General features: G+C 39.2%; 1 protein-coding gene and 1 long non-coding RNA gene across 2 annotated transcripts in view; one reads left to right on the top strand and one right to left on the bottom strand.

Annotated features, from left to right (window-relative positions):
- LOC143902172 (uncharacterized) overlaps positions 1 to 9,024 on the top strand; it is a 41,670-nt gene extending 32,646 nt beyond the window's left edge. The window contains exons 2-3 of the long non-coding RNA XR_013258285.1: positions 8,122 to 8,242; positions 8,905 to 9,024. This is a non-coding gene — a long non-coding RNA (uncharacterized LOC143902172). The remainder of the gene's footprint in view (positions 1 to 8,121; positions 8,243 to 8,904) is intronic.
- Positions 4,527 to 18,731, bottom strand: part of LOC143902167 (E3 ubiquitin-protein ligase rnf146-like) — a 250,938-nt gene continuing 236,733 nt past the window's right edge. The window contains exon 2 of the mRNA XM_077414865.1: positions 4,527 to 5,247. Within this exon, the coding sequence (XP_077270991.1) occupies positions 5,227 to 5,247 (21 nt within the window). The 3' untranslated portion in view covers positions 4,527 to 5,226. The remainder of the gene's footprint in view (positions 5,248 to 18,731) is intronic.

The following is an 18,731-nucleotide window of genomic DNA, read 5'->3' as shown; positions in this document are numbered from 1 at the left end:
ATGCTCTTGCTATTTCGTTTCCTCCTTTGTTTTCTAGTTTTTCTTCGTATCTCATTGCTCTTTTAGCCGCTTTTGTTCTCATCTTAATTCTTTTAGCCTCTTCTCTTATCATATAACCCGGCGTGCACCAATCTAAAGCTAACGTCCATCTTATAAACCTCTCTTGTATCCTCTCTATATTCTTTCTTTCCTTCCATCCCCATACTTCTGCTCCATACATCGCCACACTTGCCACCAGCGAGTCAAAGAATTTCATTCTTCTTTTCCAGTCTCCTCCGAAAATTCTTTTTCCTATTCCCCATACTTGCCTCATTGCAACTGTGGCTTTTCTTACTCTCTCTTTTATGTGTGCTTCTTGTCCTCCGTTTCTTTGAAATATGTATCCTAAGTAGCAAAATTCTTTTACCTCCTCTATTTGTTCTCCTTTCCATTTCCATTCAACTTCTTTGGCTCTACCTCCTCCTTTCCTGAATCTCATGACTTTTGTTTTTCCAACATTCACTGTTAGTTTCCTTTTATCGAAGTATTTTTCTAACCTCCTTATCATTTGCTTCATTTCCTCTTCTCTCTCTGCAACTGCCACTATGTCATCCGCGTATGCAAGCGTCCATATTTTTGTATCTCCTATAACTACCCCTCCCTCCTGCCTTTTTCTCATTACCTCTTCCAAGTCTGCCAGCAGCAATATAAATAGTAGCGCACTCAGAGGGCATCCCTACCTTACGCCGTTTACTGTCCAAAAGCACGGTCCTTTTTCTCCATTACATCTAATCACGCTTTTTGTTTCTTTATACAGCTCTTTAATTCTATCTCTTAGTCTTTTGCTTATTCCATTCTTCTCCATTACCTTCCATAATATTTCTCTATCAACTGAGTCAAATGCTGCTTTCAGATCTATAAATGTTGCCACTAATTTCCCTCTTTCCTTGCTAATCGCTCTTCCTATTACATAGTTTAATGTGTATATATTTTCTATCGTTCCTTTTCCTTTCCTGAATCTTGTTTGCGTCTCCGGTATTAGCTTCTTCTCTTCTATCTCCTTCTCTAGTCGTTTGGCTAAAATAGCTGCGTATATTTTGTAGCTCGTGTTCATCAGCGTTACACCTCTGTAGTCTCCTGCTTCTTTTCCTTCCCCTTTCTTTACTATGGGAACAATTATTCCTTCATTCCAGTCTTCTATCATTTCCCCTTTTCTCCATGCCATGTCACATATCTTCCATATTGCTTCCTTTAATCTGCTTCCTCCGTTTGTCCATACCTCGTTTGGCATTCCATCCGCTCCTGCTGCTTTTCTATTTTTCATCTCCTTTATTATTTCTTCTACCTCCTCTCTTCTTATTCCTTCCTGATTTTCGCAACTATCTCCTGTTTCTTGTTTTTCCTTTGCCGTCTCCTGCTTCGTTCCTACGCCTCCTAGTAACTTCTTAAAATGCTTGTTCCATTGTTCTTCGCTTATTTCTTCATTCACTTTCTTTCTATGTTTCCTTTCTCTATTTATGAATTTCCATACCTCTTTTTCATTTTTTGCTTTCCTTGCTTCTTCTATAATTCTTTCTTTTTCTTTCTCTTTTTTTTCTTTTATCATTTCCCTGTATTCTTTCCTCTTCTTTATATATTCTGCTTTTTCTCCTTCCCCTTTTTTCCACTTTCTTAGCCTCTCTTTTGCTTCTCTCCTTAGTTTCACACACTGTCCGTCCCACCATTTATTTTTTCTCTTCGCTTTATTGTCTATTCTAATTTCTTTCCAGCTTACCGCCTTTGTTACTGCATTTTTTATTTCTTCCATGAGCTCCTCCGGGTTCACTCCATCTATGGTTTTTTCTTCGATCTTCTCTCTATATTTTTCTACAGCTTCTTTAGACCAGTTCATTACTTTTTTCGTTTTCTTCTCCTCCCTTTTTCTTTCTTCTATTTTCTCCGCTATTTCTAGTGCTACATATTGGTGGTCTGAATCTATCTGCTCTCCAATTCTTACCTCTTCTGTTCTTTTCCATAGCTCCTGATTTCCTATTATATAATCTATTACTGTCTCTCCTCTCCCTCCGGTAAAGGTGAACTCTCCTTCTTTATCTCCCTTAGTTCCATTTAGTATTCCTAGCCCTTCTTCTTCCAGAAATTCTATCAGCTTTTTTCCTTCTGCATTTATTTCTTTGTCTTTTGATTTTCTTTCTTCTCCAAAGATGTCCATAATTCCTCCTTTTTCCCCTGTTCTTGCATTAAAGTCGCCTCCTATTATTATTCGCTCTCCTATGCCTCCTTCGTTCGAATATTCTTTTATTAATCTTATTTTTTTGTCAATGTCATTATTTACGTATATACTAATAATCTTCCATTCTCCCTCTTTTGTTCTTACAATTCTTTCCACTATTCCTTCCTCTTCTCTCTCTATTCTTTCTTCTACTTCGAGCCCTTTTCTTACTCCGGTAATTATCCCTCCTCTTGCTCTTCCTCTTTTCTTTTCTCTTGTCGCTGGTTGGCATTTCCATACGTATCTTTCTGGCATTATTTTTTTTACTTTGCTCCACTCTTTTTCTTCCACCCATGTTTCTAAGAATGTTATTATGTCCCACTCTTCCACTACCTTCCAAAACCCTTCATTTTTCCCTTTTAGTCCCGCTATGTTCCAGAAGCCTACTGTCATTCCTCTTTGCTCTTCTGCTATCCGCTTCTTCTTTCCTTCCGTTCTTCTCCTTCTTCCTCCTCTTCTCCTTCGTACAGTCTTCTTATTTTCTCATCCTCTTCCAGTCTCCTTTCTTTCTTGTTCTCTTTGAAATCTTCTTCCGTCTTCCAATTTTTCTTCGCTTTCATTCCATTTCTTTTCGTGGCCGTCTATCCATATTTTTGGTATCCTAATGTTGCTTTTTTCCCTTTCTCCCTCTCCTCCTTCACTATACTCCATAATTTTCCTTGAATTTTCCTCTCCGTTACTGTCATGTCGTCATCTATGTATATCTTTTTCTCTATCCCCATCTTCTTTCTGTTTATCATTATCTCTCTCTTGTCCTCCCACCTATTCATCCTTACTAGTGTCATTTTGTTTTCTCGTCTGCCGATTATTTGTACCTCGTCCACTTCTACTTCTTTTTTGGTGATTTCTTTTAGCAGCTTTCCAATCTTCTCTCTTCTCTCACCTCCGTCTTCAATTTCCGCTCCTTTTATTATTATATTATTTCTTCTTTTTTTCCTTTCTTCTAATTCGTTTTTTCTTTCTATCTCCTTCATTTTCTTTAACATCTCATTGTATTCCTTCTCTCCCTCTCTCCTCTTCTCCGCCTCCTCCATTCTCTCCTCCAGCTGTTTTACTCTTTTTTCTATACCGGTTTTCAGCTTCTCCCATATCGCTTCGCTTTTTCTGTATTCTTCTCTCAGATCATGTATCTCCTTCATCAGTTCCTCCTTATCTTTCTTTCTTTCTTTTTCTTGATCCTCCAATTTGGTCAGTATTTCCTTCAGCATTTCTCCTGTCTCCATGCTTTCCTTTTCCTCTTCCTCTTTTTTTACTTTGTTTGGTGGTGATCTACTTAATCTTCTTTCCTTATCAAACTTGTCTGTAATTTCTTTCTCGGCCTTTTTTATTTCTTCACTCTCCTGCTCTCTTCTCCTTTTCTTTATGTTGTCTGCAATCGACCCTTGGCTCCCTGCTCTGCTTCTTGTTTCTGACAGTTCTGCTGTCCTCGCGTATCTATTCTCTGCGTTCTTACCTCCTTTAAACGATTCTTTATTTTCTTTCTGGTACTTTTCCTCACTATTTTTGCTCCCCTTGCTCTCCTCCTTCCTTTCCTCCATCCGCTCCTTTCTTTGTCCCTCGGTGCTCCCTGTCTTCTTACTTATTTCCTATGTGCGGGAGGCGCGACGGCTTGGGACCGTGCTGGCATGCAATCCGTGATCGTGTTCACGCGCCGTGCACGTGCACGCGCACTCGGGGGTCTGACACACGAAAGCTACTTAAAGCTTATAACGTGGAACATCACCTACTGAAAATGATGCGATGTTCTGTCGTGTCTCTAAACACCCGATTTTTATTTCCTATGTCCTTTCTGCATTCTCCGGGCCTCTCCTAACCTCCAAATTGTCGCCGCAACAGATATTCGACAATCTTCCTTCCGCTTCCTCTGCTCTGCTTGCCTTCTTTTCCCTCTGCCCTATTGCACTTTGCGCATGCAACTGTCTGAAAACAGAGTCGCCCTGAGGCGATATCACGGCAGAAAACTTCTAATGAATTTATGCAAATGACATGCGTGCTTCTCCTTATACTTACTCGGTCGGTCACCTTTTACTACGTAAAGTTTGATATAGTGTGGAACGCTGACTTCGCCATTTTCATTCCTCAAAGAAGAAGGCAAATAATCCGCCATTTTCCAGTATATTTAGATTTGAATTTTTTAACGCAATTTATTAACAATTTAAAGCTTTTATATAATATCTGTTGTTAAGGTTTTGACAACATATTCATCTCAAAAGTAATTTTGATGAAAAAAAAATTAACATCTACACTTTGGAAAATTTTAGTTATTTATTAGAATATTTAATAAATTGGAATATTTTAGAAAGGATTTGTCTAATTTCGACCTATCATTTCCACATTTATCAATAAAGTGGGTTTTGTTATACAATTTCAGTGCTGAGTTCGTGTATTTATGGCAAAATTACAATAGTATCAAAGACTGCGCAAACTATATTTTTCCTATAAAACCATTTTATTTGTGCCAAATTGATATATATAAGTACGTATTATGATACATTTATTACACCAATGCCGTCATATGGTTTGAATGAAAGCACGAAAACTACACCTAAAATGTACGTTGTGAAAAAATAACCTCAGGTCTAGCAGAGTGTACAAAATCAAGTTTACATACCAACGTTAAAACTGGTGGAAAAAATGTAACCTTAATATAACTTATATAAGTCGGATTCCAACGTTGGTACAACCTAAATTTGATTCCTCAAATTAGTGCAAAAGAGGTTGAAACGACATAGCGAAAACGTTGGATACCAACATTAAGTGTGTTTATCTTAACGTCGGGCGGACGTCAAAATGCTGCTAGGGACGCTGAACATTATCGTGTGCAATGTTGAACGTGATTGTGCATGCATGTATATACCCGATATCAAGTATTTGTATAATGCTGTATGAAACCAATGAATATAGTTGAGTATGTTGTTAAATATGAATTTGGAATTGGATCTTCGATCTTAACGGACAAATAATCCATTTTACAAATGTTATTGTACACCCGAGACACCCTGCACGGAGCATCTTTTCTGTCACGTTTGATATTACGTTTGTAACGAGGGTTGTATTTTCTATATATATATATATATATATATATATATATATATATATATATTGACATTTCTTTTCAAAGTCAATTACGTAAAGCATGCCACAGATCAAAAGTTCGCATTGCGCGTCCCTTAGTTTGTAAATAGTCTCCAGATCATTGCTTGTCCTCGGATCATATTTCCACCAACCATTTCGACCATCGTAAAACCATTGGTACTTTTCCTCGGGATGTTCCGACTCCTTCTGAGGCTCCTCCACTTCCACCAGCTGAGGTCTCGAGAAAATCCGGTGGGATCTCTTGACGACACATCGGACACCGCTTGTTCTGATTAGCGACACTCTTTACGCACAGATAGCAGTATATATGGCTGCAGGGTATAATCGTGCTGGATGGATACAAGGCTGCAGGCATACTGCGCATTCTGGCACAACAGTGGGACCTTCCTTTTCCTCGGAATCCTTATCCTTCTCTTTAATGCCGCCGCCAGATTTCTCCGGCACGTCGAGCTTCGCTTGCGCCATGGCAGGACGAGTCGCGCGACCGCCGACAGGGTCAGAGTCTCATCCGACGAAGCCCGATACAGCTCTCATGCATGAACGACATAGTGCAAGTGCACCACCCGTTGAATAATAAAAAATAGTACGCACTCTTTTGTATGTAAATTTAGTGCAACAATTTCCTCACGTGACACTATTCTTTCAATGACTTCTTTACGACCATCTTCTTCATCGCTGAAATAATCACTGTTGTCCGTTAACGCGCGATTCTCGTCTACATCCATATCGAAATTATTGTCATCTCCTTTATCGTGAAAAGTATTCCTCTGTATTGAATACTCGGCACAAAAAAATATAAAATAACCGCTATACTTTTTTCCAATCGATGTACCGACGCGTAGACTATCAAATCACAGACTGTGATTTTGACTCGCTTCATTCTTTCTTATATATTTTTTCTATTGCCTTTTTCTCTCGTTCCAACTAGAGCATCGCATATCGTTTCTTCTGTTTTAGTGCAAGGTGTGCATACACTGCAAATTTTGCAATTTCGCATAAGTCAATGGAGCGATATTGTTTTCAAGAACATGTCGCGACATGTCTCGCGATGATTTCATCGAACGCGTGCAAAACTGCAAATTTTGCAAATAGCGCCGATGTATAGCTGCTGCAATTATACAGATCAAATCACCGAAAATCAATGGCATAATATCGTTTTCAAGAACATACGTGTCTTGCAACGATTTCATCGAACACGTGCAAAACTGCAAATCGTACATTATTTGATAAAAAAGCAAACGATGCATCATTAGTAGGATATAAAATGACGAATCTGGGGGATACGCTCAGTAGTCGAAAATTGGAAGTCGCGAGTACAACAAATTGTGTTAGAAAAAAGATCGTGTAATAACATGTGTTTTGTAGAAATACCGCGAGAAATTAAATTGAAGAGAGCGGTGATAAACGTGCAATCAATAGACAATGCATGTTTCGCATGGTCAGTGGTGGCTGCTCTGCATTCAGTCCAAATAAAAGCAGAACGGGAATCGTCGTATCCACATTACACGTCGGTGCTAAATCTTACATACATTGAGTTTCCAATGATGTTGAATCAAATTAGAAATTTTGAAAATCACAACGACATCTCCATCAACGTGTTCAGCATCGAGAAAAAAAACAAGGAACTTGCAATCCTGCCAATACGGGTTACTGATCGAAAGATGGACAGACATGTAAATCTGCTGTACCTGCATGACGACAACGTGGGACATTTTGCATGGATCAAGAACCTATCCCACCTCGTGAGCTCGTAAATCAACAGGCACCATGGTCGGAAATACTTTTGCGATCGGTGAGTATACATCCTAAAAATAATAAATATAATTTTTACGTAAAAGATATATAAAAAATTTCATTATTTACAGATGTTTGCACTAATTCTACACGAGCGAGAAATTGGAAGCCCACACCGTCGACTGTCGGGAGATGAACGACTGCGCGATAAAGTTACCGAGCATTAACGATAAGTGGTTGGCCTTTAAGAATCACAGCAGGCATGCATAAGATCCAAACAACACAAGATGTACACCTTGTCTGAAACGAAAATAGCTCTAAGTCCGTACGACGATAAGCGATACACTATACCCGGTTCTACCGAGACGCTGCCATGGGGGCATTATAAAATGCCATCGTAAATATATATTGTAATTATAGTACATTTAGATATGCATGAAAATAAATGACTCATTTGTGTATAATATGTTTTTATATTGTAATACATTTTTACAATACATTATTCATATTTATCCATGAATTATGTGAATTATCAAATCCTAACCATTTTACATAAACCTCATCCCCCCCCCATTTTACGCAAAACTTTTTCAACGAGATACACGTCGGGATTAGCAACGCGATGTAACTCGTATTCGTAGAAGCCGCCGGCGACGGGTTTTCCGCAGGAATCTTTCAATAGATACGTCACGGGATTAGTTTTCAGCACTTTGACGATTCTAAACACCTCCGTGGTCCAATTTGGTGTGTGTATCTTTTCTTGAAGATTGTCTTGAATTTACTCACGCGTACCGAGTCGCCCACTTTGAATCGCGCGGGAGCAGCAATCTTTACGTGGCTGTAAGGTAAACGCACCTATTTGCGTCCGTGCACCTATTTGCGTCCGAATCTGATTAAAAAATAATAAAATCAATTAATATCCACACTTATTGATTCATGAAGAATATTTATTCCATTCTATAGACAATATTCTATAATTGTGTCTATTTTAAAATGTGTTTCATTGAAATTAAAAAATTATAACACGGTTTCAATTTTCATAGTGCGCGCCGTGAGTGACCATCTGTGTATAAGCGTGCGCTGAGGGCAAATTCTTACTAGATCGGACGGTGAAAGTGACTGTCATTTGTATTGTTGTTGCGGATCCTGAGAAATAATCACGAGGTAAGTCCAAGTGCTTTAAGCAATCCAGCTCCACAAGCTACTCAAAACGTGTGATTTCATCACACGAAAGGTCAGTCAATTATTAATTTCACACAATAATAGCAAAGAAACGCAACAACATCCTAATGTTCATGCGTGCGTCCGGTTGCTTCGAATATTCAAAGTAATTGAATCGTCAGTGTATTCATGCTAAAAATTGTCGTGAATGATGCAAAAAATTTCACTTTTTTGATGTGCACTGTTTTTTTCTGCGGCACAACCTATAAAGTAATATACTTTTTATCAGAATAATTCAAGTCCACCATAACCTCTGAAGAGCACACGCAAATGGGGGCCCTACACATTCTGTTTCTATTTGCGACCGAACGATTCACTGTCAAATGTGAATTTTTTTTACTCATTAGTTTATCATTCAAGATACGTCAATGATGAACAAGAAATCAGGATAACATTAATTGACGTACGCATGTACATTAGGATGTTGTTGCCCTGCTTTGCTACTATTGTGTAAAATTAATAATTTACTGACCTTTCGTGTGATGAAATCATTTTGAATAGCTTGTTGAGCTGGATTGCTTAAAATAAAGAAAATAAAGAGAATTCTATAATATATATCGGGAAGTATATAATTGTCTGTTAGAATACGATTATATTTTTTGCAGTGCGACATTGTAAACAATCAAGAATGGGAAAAATTAGAAAAAAATGGACGCAGGCTGAAGTAAATGATGCTCTCGGACTTATCAGATCCGGAAGATCGGTTTTTTCAGTTAGCAAAATCACCGGCATCCCAAAAACAACGCTTCTCGACAAATTGAAAGGGAGAAGACCTTTGGCAGCATCATCGGGACCTGCTACAGTTCTAACAACTAAAGAGGATAGCTGAAGAAACGAAGAAACGCAAAGAAATCGAAAGAGCTGAAAAGAAAGCCCAGAAAAAGCTTGAAAAAGCTGAAAAGAAAACATCTAAAACTAAAGATGTGAAAAAAAAGAAGCGTTGATGCAAGCAAATTGGTCGTAAATAATTATTTTTTCAATTTTTTATGATTGTTCTATTATGTTTTAAATATTATGTTTTTAATAATATAAGTATTACAAAATAATATTAACGACAATTTTCATAAATGATAAATGATTAATAATCGATCATAAATAGCAGCTGTTATTTGATGATTATTTTTTCAATAAACAATGTTAATTTGATCACTACTAATTAAGTAGCTCGAATAAATATTTTGAAACAAAAGTTACGTCTTATAATGTTTTTGATGTATTACCAGTCATATTTATATAATTTTCACAGTAAAATTACGAACCATCAAATTTGGAAATTGCCTTAACTAATATGGACTCATTTTTATAGTAAATATAATTTTTATAAATTATTTTTATCAGGAGTGTAGATAGTAAAACATCCAATACATATTTATTTTATCCATGACGGACGCAAAATAGTGCAGTCAAATCGTGTACTAGTTTGAGTCCTGACGCAAACGGGGCAACGCAATGGACGCAAATAAGTTCGAAAACGAATCAGGCGGACGCAACGACATAGAATGATACCTTCGCGTAATTTTATAATTTTCCGGTGCAATATGTAGCAATTTGTCAAAACAAAAGCTTTTTTCCATAAAGAAATATTTATTTTTCAATCAGTAATGATTTTTAATCAAATTGGAATAGATTATACTCATATATTGGTCTTCTATTCTGCTATAACCCTTACATGGACGCAAATAGGTGCATTTACCTTACACCGTTGTTGTCGGCGATCGCGGGGGTAACATCGATGGGTCGCATACCGATAGTTCGATGCTTTCGCGCGTTTTAATCCGATACGAGACCCGGCAGCGAGTTGATCCATTTGTAATTTCCATTGCGCGTAAACATTTTTCACATGTCGTTTTTGAGCGTGCGATTGAATCGTTCGACGACCGATGCCTTCATTACGGAATAGGTTGAATAGTGATTGATATTATGTTATTTCTTCACGAGTTTCTGCACGTTAGCGTTGTAAAATTTTTTCCCCTTGTCAGTCTGTAGATTATTCAGGCATCTTCCGCCGTCTCGAATTATTTTCACAATCGCCGTAGTAACCTCGATTTTGCTCTTGGCCTTGAGCGGTACGGCCCATGCGTGCTTGCTCAGCACGTCGATAACGGTGAGTATTTAGTGGCAGCCTCTGTTGAATCGCGTGTATGGGCGCATCTCGACCACATCCGCCTGCCACAGGTCATCGTATCCGCGCACTATGACGCGTCTTCGCGAATTATTTCTTCTCGCAGGAGCATGTAATTCTTCCACCAGCCTTTGTTTCTCAGTTGATTGCTTCTTACTAGCCATGACGATGACGCGCAACTGACGCAGAAATCAGATGTACGTCCTTATCTATTCGCGATGATTCGCAATTACATGTTGAATCACCTTTTGAATCTTTAATACGTCTTTAAAAACAACTAAAACGTCTTTAAAACAACCTGTTTTAAAAAAAACCAGTTTTAAACTCAACCAGTTTTTCTCAGTTAAAGTCAGTTAAAAGCTACTAAATACTCACCGTTATTGACGTGCTGAGCAAGCACTCATGGGCCGTACCGCTCAAGGCCAAGAGCAAAATCGAGGTTACTACGGCGATTGTGAAAATAATTCGAGACGGCGGAAGATGCCTGAATAATCTGCAGACTGACAAGAGGAAAGAATTTTACAACGCAACGTGCAGAAACTTTTGAAGAAACATAATATCAATCACTATTCGACCTATTCCGTAATGAAGGCATCGGTCGTCGGACGATTCAATCGCACGCTCAAGAACGACATGTGAAAAATGTTTACGCGCAATGGAAATTACAAATGGATCGACTCGCTGCCGGGTCTCGTATCGGATTACAACGCGCAAAAGCATCGAACTATCGGCATGCGACCCATCGATGTTACCCCCGCGATCGCCGACAAGCTCGTAACAACGGTGTACAGCCACGTAAAGATCGCTGCTCCCGCGCGATTCAAAGTGGGCGACTCGGTACGCGTGAGTAAATTCAAGACAATCTTCAAGAAAAGATACACACACCAAATTGGACCACGGAGGTGTTTAGAATCGTCAAAGTGCTGAAAACTAATCCCGTGACGTATCTATTGGAAGATTCCTGCGGAAAACCCGTCGCCGGCGGCTTCTACAAATACGAGTTACATCGCGTTGCTAATCCCGACGTGTATCTCGTTGAAAAAGTTTTGCGTAAAATGGGGGGGATGAGGTTTATGTAAAGTGGTTAGGATTTGATAATTCACATAATTCATGGATAAATATGAATAATGTATTGTAAAAATGTATTACAATATAAAAACATATTATACACAAATGAGTCATTTATTTTCATGCATATCTAAATGTACTATAATTACAATATATATTTACGATGGCATTTTATAATGCCCCCATGGCAGCGTCTCGGTAGAATCGGGTATAGTGTATCGCTTATCGTCGTACGGACTTAGAGCTATTTTCGTTTCAGACAAGGTGTACATCTTGTGTTGTTTGGATCTTATGCATGCCTGCTGTGATTCTTAATGGCCAACCACTTATCGTTATCGCTCGGTAACTTTATCGCGCAGTCGTTCATCTCCCGAAAGTCGACGGTGTGGGCTTCCAATTTCTCGCTCGTATAGAATTAGTGCAAACATCTGTAAATAATGAAATTTTTTATATATCTTTTACGTAAAAATTATATTTATTATTTTTAGGATGTATACTCACCGATCGCAAAAGTATTTCCGACCACGGTGCCTATTGATTTACGAGCTCACAAGGCGGGATAGGTTCTTGATCCATGCAAAATGTCCCACGTTGTCGTCATGCACGTACAGCAGATTTACATGTCTGTCCATCTTTCGATCAGTAACCCGTATTGGCAGGATTGCAAGTTCCTTGTTTTTTTTCTCGATGCTGAACACGTTGATGGAGATGTCGTTGTGATTTTCAAAATTTCTAATTTCATTCAACATCATTGGAAACTCAATGTATGTAAAATTTAGCACCGACGTGTAATGTGGATACGACGATTCCCGTTCTGCTTTTATTTGGACTGGATGCAGAGCAGCCACCACTGACCATGCGAAACATGCATTGTCTATTGATTGCACGTTTATCACCGCTCTCTTCAATTTAATTTCTCGCGGTATTTCTACAAAACACATGTTATTACACGATCTTTTTTCTAACACAATTTGTTGTACTCACGACTTCCAATTCTCGACTACTGAGCGTATCCCCCAGACTCGTCATTTTATATCCTACTAATGATGCATCGTTTGCTTTTTTATCAAATAATGTACAATTTGCAGCTTTGCACGTGTTTGATGAAATCGTTGCAAGACACGTATGTTCTTGAAAACGATATCATGCCATTGACTTTCGGTGATTTGATCTGTATAATTGCAGCAGCTATACATCGGCGCTATATTTGCAAAATTTGCAGTTTTGCACGCGTTCGATGAAATCATCGCGAGACATGTCGCGACATGTTCTTGAAAACAATATCGCTCCATTGACTTATGCGAAATTGCAAAATTTGCAGTGTATGCACACCTTGCACTAAAACAAAAGAAACGATACGCGATGCTTTAGTTGGAACGAGAGAAAAGAGCAATAGAAAAAATATATAAGAAAGAATGAAGCGAGTCAAAATCACAGTCTGTGATTTGATAGTCTACGCGTCGGTACATCGATTGGAAAAAAGTATAGCGGTTATTTTACATTTTTTTGTGTCGAGTATTCAATACAGAGGAATACTTTTCACGATAAAGGAGATGACAATAATTTCGATATGGATGTAGACGAGAATCGCGCGTTAACGGACGACAGTGATTATTTCAGCGATGAAGAAGATGGTCGTAAAGAAGTCATTGAAAGAATAGTGTCACGTGAGGAAATCGTTGCACTAAATTTACATACAAAAGAGTGCGTACTTTTTCTTATTATTCAACGGGTGGTGCACTTGCACTATGTCGTTCATGCATGAGAGCTGTATCGGGCTTCGTCGGATGAGACTCTGACCCTGTCGGCGGTCGCGTGACTCGTCCTGCCATGGCGCAAGCGAAGCTCGACGTGCCGGGGAAATCTGGCGGCGGCATTAAAGAGAAAGATAAGGATTCCGAAGAAAAGGAAGGTCCCACTGTTGTGCCAGAATGCGCAGTATGCCTGCAGCCTTGTATCCATCCAGCACGATTACCCTGCAGCCATATATACTGCTATCTGTGCGTAAAGAGTGTCGCTATATAATCAGAGCAAGCGGTGTCCGATGTGTCGTCAAGAGATCCCACCGGATTTTCTCGAGAGACCTCAGCTGGTGGAAATGGAGGAGCCTCAGAAGGAGTCGGAACATCCCGAGGAAGAGTACCAATAGTTTTACGAAGGTCGAAATGGTTGGTGGAAATATGATCCAAGAACAAGCAATGATCTGGAGACTATTTACAAACTAGGGGACGCGCAATGCGAACTTTTGATCTGTGGCATGCTTTACGTAATTGACTTTGAAAAGAAATGTCAATATTCATATATATATATATATATATATATATATATATATATATATATATATAGAAAATACAACCCACGTTACAAACGTAATATCAAACGTGACAGAAAAAATGCTCCGTGCAGGGTGTTTCGGGTGTACAATAACATTTGTAAAATGGATTATTTGTCCGTTAAGATCGAAGATCCAATTCCAAACCCATATTTAACAACATACTCAACTATATTCATTGGTTTCACACAGCATTATACAAATACTTGATATCGGGTATATACATGCATGCACAATCACGTTCAACATTGCTCACGATATTGTTCAGCGTGTGATCGAGTCACGTGCGAGAAACAGCACAATGAGTAAGTACCGCTAATTTTCGTATATACTTGTGAAAAAAAAATTTTTATAAACATAATTGTATTTTTCAGTTTTGATGAACCCCGCTACACGCCTCGTATTTTGGGAAAGAGATTTGCCTTAACATCGACCGCATATAAATTTTTGGATGTTGGAATCAACGCTGGACTTATGTCCTCTGTGAATATACTTATTGGCGATAACCGAGGCAATCGGATAATTCTGCCTCATGCAACGCAGGTGACATTCATCGAAAAACGTGCAGGTATTCAGTGACTCGTGCAGTCGCCGGCACCAACATCGCTAGCGTTTCGAGATTTGGAACTCGTTAAAATACGCGACGCAGATATTGTGAAATTGACGTCGTGCGGCACCAGCTTGTACATGAAACCGTCAACCGTACTCTTCCTGTTCGAACTAGAACATTGGGTCGAGAATGTGTATTTTCAACTATGCCAAAATGTTTATGGCGTAAGTGAAAAATTTAAACAATTTGTAACCATTTTACGCCAAAATTGTATCACCAATAAATGTAATGCAGTTAGAATCTTGCGTGAAGTTTACGATAAAAATTCAATTATTGATTGTGAACTGTTGGCCTATGCTGCAAATAATATTATACACGATGTATTACATGAGAAATAAATGTATATTAAAATGCATATCACTGTATCTAAAATTATCTTTCCTTCTGTCTACCGTACCCTTGTCCACCGTCAGCGGTTTAAAATTACAGAGCGGTAACTCTCGATAAGAATGCGCGTGCCGCACTCTTCGCGCGATCATTAAACGTTTAACTTAACGTGAAACGTTTAACGTGAAACTTTATATAAAATCTGAATTTTATCCGTACGATGACATGAATCTGGATTTTGGCAAAAATCAATACGCCGTCCTTTTCGATATGTATGCGCGTTTTCGTAAAGCTTATTACGAATAAGACTGCTTCGATACGCTTTGCACTGTGGTTACATTCCTGACAAAAGGACCTTTTGTAATCATTGATTGCTCGCGACAAAACGAATCTGTCAAGAGCGCCATTGCACTGTGGATGTGCGAATAGAATTTGACTGCAAAGAGAATGTACCGGCAAGAAACATCTAATTACATCGGCCGTACTTGGAGAGGGCGACGAGACATCGACTCTTGTGTACGTCATGGAATGCCAGAAACGAGAATGGCTGGTGAATCTGCTTGAGAATAAAGCGAGAAAACATCTAAAAATTGAGACTTTGGATGCAGATTACGAAGATATCGAATCTTTAATTAATCTAGATGTTACTAATACTGTAAGGTGCGAAAAACATGTTAAGAATTGCGCATTACAAATTGTATTAAAAATATTTAACCGGTGGTCGCGACACCAGAAAAATTATGATTTTTTGAAATAAACTATATATGTATATATAAATGTTTTATTTCTTTTTCCCACATACTTTGTAATATAATATAGATGTTTTAACTGTTTAAGAGCTGTTTTTTAGTTGTTTGATAGCTGAGCAGTTATACAGATCGCAGTTATACAGATAGCTGTTTTTGTTGTTTGATATAGCTGTTCAAGAGCTATTTGATAGCGGTTCAATAGCTGTTTGATAGCTGTTTTTAGCTGTTTTTAGCTGTTTCATAGCGGTTCAATAGCTGTTTGATAGCTGTTTTTAGCTGTTTTTAGCTGTTTCATAGCGGTTCAATAGCTGTTTGATAGCTGTTTTATAACTGTTTTTAGCTGTTTCATAGCGGTTCAATAGCTGTTTGATAGCTGTTTCATAGCGGTTCAATAGCTGTTTGATAGCTGTTTAATAGCAGTTATACAAATTAAACCACTGAAAGTTAATGGTGCGATATTGTTTTCATGAACATACGTGTCTCGCGGTGACTTCATCGCACACGTGCAAAACTGTACATCGTAGATTTTTCGCAAGACGCATCCGTACGGATGCTGAAATCACTGTGAAATTATATATGTTAAACAAACGTTGTGACAATAATGAGATATAGAAGGATGAATTTGGGGGTACGCTCAGTAGTTGTGGACTGGAAGTAAGAGTCGGTTGGCGTGCTTGATCGTGCGGCTTATACAGACAATTGGTTCGTCCTGGCCATCTTAATGCTACTGTATATCAAAGCCCATCGAATTTAACGTGATATGAGCGAGTATGCAGAACTTTGCAAACCAGTGTTCTATCCTAAAGGGAAACCGATTGTAAAAATCAACGATCCGTTCGTGAGGAATGGGGATCCGCGGACCGTCGATGTAACGAGATATCAGATCCGTCGGGAAATCGGAATCGCCGATCTCCGATCGCATCGGAAGTTTCTCGAATTTTATGAATGTCGTGAAATACTCATGTGGCGGGATTTTGATGATCATGAAATGTTTAAAAGAGACATCGTATGAAGCGAAGAGAGAGGCCGCATATATGCGTTTGTAGATTTTTTCCTGGGAAGCATCCGTCGCGATATCGGAATCGCCGATCGCCAATCGAACTTGATGTTTCTCTATTACCAAATATATTGGAAAAGAATAGAGGACGGTCGAGAAGACGGTAGAGAATATAACGTCTAATTGATTTAGACGCGTTAGTGCAACACCGCGGTTTCATCATTAAAGTAAAATGGATTTCGAAGAATTGCAGTTTAAAGGACATGAAATGGAAGTTGAAGCAAACGATGAAGAAATGGAAGTGCCTGAAGAAATGGACAATAAGGTAAATGAACTGGAACATGAACAAGAACATGAACAAGAAATTGTTGATGATGATGATGCAATTTTGTCAAACGATTCGTGTTACGACAGTGAAAGGTTTGAAGATGTTTTGGAAGTAATTTTCCGAGTATTAAACTAGGTTGAAGTGAATGCCTTAGATGAATTGAAAAAGATGTGTTGCACATACTTTTATTTTACTTCTGGTAATGTAAATATTTGTGCACCGTGTACTGTGAGATTACAAGGATTATTCTCAATGTTGCACGCTGAGCGAAAACATGACACCCGCGCCTATATACTGATCGAGAGTTTATTCTGTGCGTCGTGTGGATGCCCACTACATCAAATAATACCATGTAATCTCTGTTCAGTTTGCACTGTTTGTGATTGATAGTGCTACGTGGCAAAGACATATGGTGTCCGAAAGTTGTCTATATTGCATATCAAGAGACACGGTAGTGTCTCGCGCCAAGTACACGCGGAGCGAGACCGACCGTGACTCTTTTACGCGACGCGACGGGTTGCGAGTACCCGAGATGTTGAGATCTCGATAACGAGTGAACGGATCAAGTTCTAAGTAGGCTTGATCGATAGCTTGGGGTCCAATTAGGGGGGGGTTTCTCTCATAATATTCCGCTACGTGCCTTACGAGCGGAGATATTGCGACGCAAAGTCCAAATGTGAAAATTTATTTTTAAGATACTCCTCCTAACGCTCTCATTCAATATTATTATGATTATTAGAGAAACGTCCTTTTCACTTTTTCGACGCTGGCGGCGCAGGTATCGCCAGTTTCGATATCGCGCGCGTATTTCAAAATTAGGTCGATAAACTTATCGGTCAGGAGGAAGATTTCTATTTAAGTAAAAATTAGGTATATATATAATAAATATTGAGTCAACGGAAAAGTAGGTTCTCTATGCTTGGCAGAAAGTGCCGCTAGGGAATTTTTAAGTCGATTCTTATGAATCAAGCTTGAATTTGATGTCTATGTATCCCAGGTTGCCGATGACAAGGTCCAGATAGTGCGCTTTATAGTTTTCGGTGTCCAGGTGTAATAATACGTTGAATTCGATATTTACGTGTCCCAGGTTGCCGATAACGAGGTCCACATAGTGCGCTCCGTAGTTCTTGGTGTCTACGAGTATTAATATCTTGAATTCGATGTCCACGTGTCCCAGGTTGCCGATGACGGGATCCAGATAATGCGCTTCATAGTTTTCGGTGTCCAGGTGTAATCGTACGTTGAATGCGATGTCTAGGTGTCCCAGGTTGCCGATGACAAGGTCCACATAGTGCGCTCCGTAGTTTTCGGTGTCTACGTGTATTAATACCTTGAATTCAATGTTCACGTGTCCCAGGTTGCCGATGACAAGATCCAGATAGTGCGCTTCATAGTTTTCGGTGTCCAGGTGTAATCGTACGTTGAATTCGATGTCTAGGTGTCCCAGGTTGCCGATGACGAGGTCCACATAGTGCGCTCCGTAGTTTTCGGTGTCTACGTGTATTAATACCTTGAATTCGATGTCCACGTGTCCCAGGTTGCCGATGACGAGGTCCACACAGTGCGCTTCGTAGTTTTCGGTGTCCAGGTGTAATCGTACGTTGAATTCGATGTCTAGGTGTCCCAGGTTGCCGATGACGAGGTCCACATAGTGCGCTCCGTAGTTTTCGGTGTCTACGTGTATTAGTACCTTGAATTCGATGTCCACGTGTCCCAGGTTGCCGATGACGAGGTCCACACAGTGCGCTTCATAGTTTTCGGTGTCCAGGTGTAATAATACGTTGAATTCGATGTCCACGTGTCCCAGGTTGCCGATGACGAGGTCCACACAGTGCGCTTCGTAGTTTTCGGTGTCCAGGTGTAATAATACGTTGAATGCGATGTCTACGTGTCCCAGGT

Source organism: Temnothorax americanus, unplaced genomic scaffold (assembly GCF_048541705.1).
Source record: "Temnothorax americanus isolate GAGA-0224 unplaced genomic scaffold, ASM4854170v1 Scaffold38, whole genome shotgun sequence".
Lineage (NCBI taxonomy): Eukaryota > Metazoa > Arthropoda > Insecta > Hymenoptera > Formicidae > Temnothorax > Temnothorax americanus.
This window is presented reverse-complemented; position numbering and strand designations above follow the sequence as displayed.